This window comes from Echinops telfairi, unplaced genomic scaffold, assembly GCF_000313985.2.
Source record: "Echinops telfairi isolate 266 unplaced genomic scaffold, ASM31398v2 ScPeMD7_7472;HRSCAF=8510, whole genome shotgun sequence".
Classification (NCBI taxonomy): domain Eukaryota; kingdom Metazoa; phylum Chordata; class Mammalia; order Afrosoricida; family Tenrecidae; genus Echinops; species Echinops telfairi.
In genome coordinates this window covers 1366041-1370487 of record NW_022111376.1, presented here as the reverse complement: position 1 = coordinate 1370487, position 4447 = coordinate 1366041, and the positions used below count along the sequence as shown (strand labels likewise).

Here is a 4447-nt window from a genome sequence, read left to right as displayed (position 1 = left end):
ACCCTTCTGTAAGGGGATGTCCAGTTGCCTAAAGATGGGCTTTGGATCTCTACTCCGCATTCCCCCTCATTCACAATGAAAGGATTTTTTGTTCGTTGATGCCTGATACCTGATCCTACCGACACTGCGTGATCACACAGGCTGGTGTGTTTCTTCCATGTGGGCTTTGGTGCTTCTCAGCTCGATGGCTGCTTGTTTATCCTCAAGCCTTTAAGACCCCAGATATCTTTTGATAGCTGGGCACCATCAAGCTTTCTTGACCACATTTGCTTATGCACCCGCTTTGTCTTCAATGATTGTCGGGAGGGTGAGCATCGTAGAATGTGGCCTGTGATTTCTGGGAGTTCCTCCTTAACTGCTCCATGTCCAGGTCATCCTTCCACTAAATGAGCTAAACACTACAGTGCAAAAGGAAACTTTACCAGCCTAGACCCAAGCGCTGAGCAGAGGTATGCTTTCAAATGGACTGCCATTGGGTCCATTCTGATTCTTAGCAATCCTATAAGGCAAGGTAGAACTGCCCAGGGTAGACTTCCAAGACTAACTCTCTACAAGAGTAGAAAGCCTCATCTTTCTTCTGAGGAGTGGCTGGTGGTTTTGAACTGCTGACCGTTCTGTTCACAGCCCAATGAGTAACCCACCAGGCCACCAGGGCTCTGGTCGAAATTCTTAGATTAAAAAGAGCTCAGTGAGCACTGTGTTTTGTGTTTTCTTCCATAAGTCAGCCAGGTTGTTGTTTTTATTATCAGGAGCCATTGAGTCTGTGCAAACTCATACCAACCCTAAATACAGCAGAATGCAACACTTCCTCACCATGTTTCAGATGTTTGAGTGTGCTGGCAGAGCCCCCGTGTCAATTCATCTCCTTGAGGGTCTTCCTCTTTTCCATTGATCCTCTACTCTACCAAATATGATGTCCTTCTCCAGGGACTGGTCTCTCCTCAAAACCCTTTCAAATACAGGAAACAAACTATTGCCACCCTTACTTTGAAGCATTATTCTGGCAGGACTTGCCTTAAGACTGATTTGTTCCTTCTTCCGGCGCTCCATGGTATATTTAATGTCTTTTACCAACAACATAATTCAAGCAAGAACACTCGCTCAATTGATATTAGGTCCAGATATTAGGACCTACTTTTTCAGAAGTATGCTTGATGATTTTTGTCATTGTACCAGTGTTGCTTGCCTGACTAGGCAAGCTGTGCATAACTGTGCATTAAAGGATCCGGTAAAGGTGAAGCACTCGGATCAAGATGGCGGGGCAGGTGGTGCAGGCCGTGCATCTGGAGTCGGACGCTTTCCTCGTCTGCCTCAACCACGCTCTGAGCACAGAGAAGGAGGAGGTGATGGGGCTGTGCATCGGGGAGGTGAGTCTGTCCCTGGGTAGCCGGGCGGCCTGTCCCCGAGCGCTTGGGGGCCCGCACGCCTGGCTCCAGTGGCCTGGGTCCACCGACGCGGGTGGGCTTTCCCACCGCTCTCAGCAACCTCCTGAAGCCCTTAAGGGCTTTTCCCCTGGGGTCGGCCAGCCGCCCGGTGACGCTAGACAGCCACTGGGTCCTCCACGGAGGTGGGTTTCCTCCACCGAGGCCCTCACGGGATTGCTATTAGCATTTTAATAATAGACTGCTGCTTGCTTCCTCAACAGGGAACCAGATGAATCCAAAAGGAGGTTCAGGGTGCACGGAATCTGAGAGGGCAGGGTGTCCGGGCTGAAAAAGTTTCCGCTTCAGAGCGGCAAAGAAGAATACAATAAATACCCTACAGCTGTTCACCATCAAAAGTCAGACCACCCCTTCTGCCCGGAGTGGGATCTCTGAGAGAACTAGATAGAAATCCATCTCTAGTCAGAATCCCCCAGCCTCTAAGGCAAGGGTTCACAACCTTCCTGATGCCGCGACCCTTTCATACAGTTCCTCATGTCGTGGTGACCCCCCAACCATCACATTATTTTCGTCGCCACTTCATCACTGTCATTTTGCTACTGTTATGAATCGTCATGTGCATATCTGATGTGCAGGATGTATTTTCATTGTTACACATTGGATATCATGAAAGCATAGTGATTAATCACAAAATACGTAATTATATATTGTAAAATATTTAGTTCTAATGACAAAGAAATGAAATTTTATCTTGAAGCATGGTGTAGCATGGGTCACAGTCTTAATATAACAACAGTGAACTGGCAACAAATGTACACAATGGATGGATGGATGGATTGTGATAAGAAGTTGGACTAGCCCCCAATAAAATGATTTAAAAAAACAAACAGTAAACTACATGGCTACATTTTGGGACAGTATGCGTAAAAAGCCAAAGTCAGTAAGAAGGTTGTGAGACATGTTTTCTGATGGTCTTAGGCTACCACTGTGAAAGGGTCGTTCCACCTCCAAACCCACAGGCTGAGAACCACTGCTCTAAGGATAGCGCACTTACAGGCATAACCTGATTTTCTTATAGTCTGAATCCTATGGCCAATAATGTTTTCTGCTCTTTCCCACTCTAGTTGAATGATGATATAAGGTAAGACTTTTTTTTTGTTTACTCTTGTTTTATGCTCTTTATTTCATTGCACTCTCAAATTTTAGGGCACATTAGGCAATATTGTCTAGGTATGGGGTTTCTCATAGATTAGCGCTGCAGGTCAGGTATTCCTCAGTGATCAGGCTTTGATCAACCAGGATGGAAACATGTATGACTTGTGAAAAATGCACCAGCCTGTGAAAGCGCTTATAAGTTGGATTTTGTTCTCTTTCCCCCGAAAATTTCTGCAACCTACTGATTATCTTCTTTGTGGCATTTCCCTTTTAAGCTACCCTTCTAGCTAAATGATTTCTGACCCTTCCTTTCCATCGATCTCCCAGAGCTACTGGAACTGGGATGCTTGGAGTAGATAAAGTTCTGGGTAGCCTTTACTTAACACTACAAAGCTCCCCTCTTCAGTACCCACGCTGCCAATGGTTTCGCTTTTTTGCATGGTGACATCGTGAACTCCAATGGGTCCCAGATTGCTTAGATAATATGATGGTCATTCTAGTCCAAGGCCTCAGTTACCCTTTGTCATGCTGCCACTTCAGTGCAAGAACTGCTAATACTGTTATTTTGCTTTACTCCCTTTTTATAATCCAAACTCCAGTTCTTTTTCCTAATTTAGCCCCAATAGGAGTGACTCAAAGTTTGCATCTACTGGACCTGAATTGCGAACAGTTGGTGAAAAGGTATGTGCGCCATACTTTTGCATACTGGAAACACACAGCTGGGGAAGGCATTCTGGACTCTGATGATGGTAGCCAGGGCTCAGTATGGGGTGTGCAGCCCCACATCTATGGCTGAGTAGAGTGTGCTTTCTAATAAAATCAGCTAGGTAAAGAACCTCATTTTCTGTTGTTTATAGCATAGTCTCAGGTCCCATTACCACAGAATCAGCCCTAACTTGTAGCCAGACAACTGCTCTGTAGGGTTCACAAGGCTGTAAATCTTTATGGTGTCTTCTCATTGCCCACAGCCGGAGGGGGAGGTGCTACAAGGAGCCACTCTTCTCTGTGTGTGCTGGGGCGGGGCCAGGCAAGCAGATGTGAGCCAGCTGGACCAAGAAGCCAGGGCAGGTGGCGCAGGCCGCATCTGAAATCGGACGCCTTCCTCGGCAGCCTCCACCACGCATGATGTTCCACAATTTCTGTCTTCTGTTGGTTTTTTTCCTTTGGGATGCACACAAATATGAATTTCTTTCACATAGTTGGCCAACTAGCTGTCTTCTAAAATTCTTGACATAGACAAGTGAGCATCTCTGGCGCTGCAGGCATTTATTGCAACATTTCATCCGTCTTCAGGTGATGACTGGGACCTTGTTTTTGGTCATTGCCTTCAAAGCTTCTTGGATTTCTAATTTAAAGGCCATCAGTTCTAGATCATATGCACCACCAGAAGTGGTTGAACCTTGACCCATTCTTTTATATGTATGATGGGCTAGAATAAAAAGGGCCAAGGGAGGAAGATGGAGGAACTCAAACCAAGACAACAGAATGGTACAAGCGTTGCCCAATGTGGGAACCAGCATCTGAGTGGGAATATATAGCTACAGTCTGGTTGTGCAGCTAATAAGATCTGTGAAAACACACCTTTTGTCAGAGCTGCACTACCTAATTTAGCAGCCATTTGCCAGGTGTGGCTATTGACTTCCTGAAACATCGATTCCTTTGTGCCATCCAATGTCTTATATATAGTTTTAAAACAAGTACCGTATATACTCGAGTATAAGCCGACCCGAATATCAGCAGAGGCACCTATTTTTACCACAAAAACTGCATTAAAAATGTGTTGAAAAACTCACCTTATACATGAGTATATATGGTACTTATTCGTTGATCACATGAACGAATAAGTACCTTCCTTGATCTAAATATTTGCCAATAGATGTTTGTTTTTGAAATGTATGTATGTATATATA

General features: G+C 45.2%; 1 protein-coding gene across 2 annotated transcripts in view; it reads left to right on the top strand.

Moving 5' to 3' along the window:
* Window positions 1-1240: 1240 nt before the first annotated feature.
* The window catches only part of BRCC3 (BRCA1/BRCA2-containing complex subunit 3), a 40883-nt gene continuing 37676 nt past the window's right edge, over window positions 1241-4447 (top strand). The window contains exons 1-3 of one of the 2 annotated variants that reach the window (XM_004717535.2): window positions 1241-1367; window positions 2507-2523; window positions 3155-3218. In XM_004717535.2, the coding sequence (XP_004717592.1) occupies window positions 1254-1367; window positions 2507-2523; window positions 3155-3218 (195 nt within the window). In that variant the 5' untranslated portion in view covers window positions 1241-1253. Of the gene's footprint in view, window positions 1368-2256; window positions 3219-4447 lie in introns of those variants that run through there. The other variant, XM_045285448.1, reaches the window with a different exon arrangement.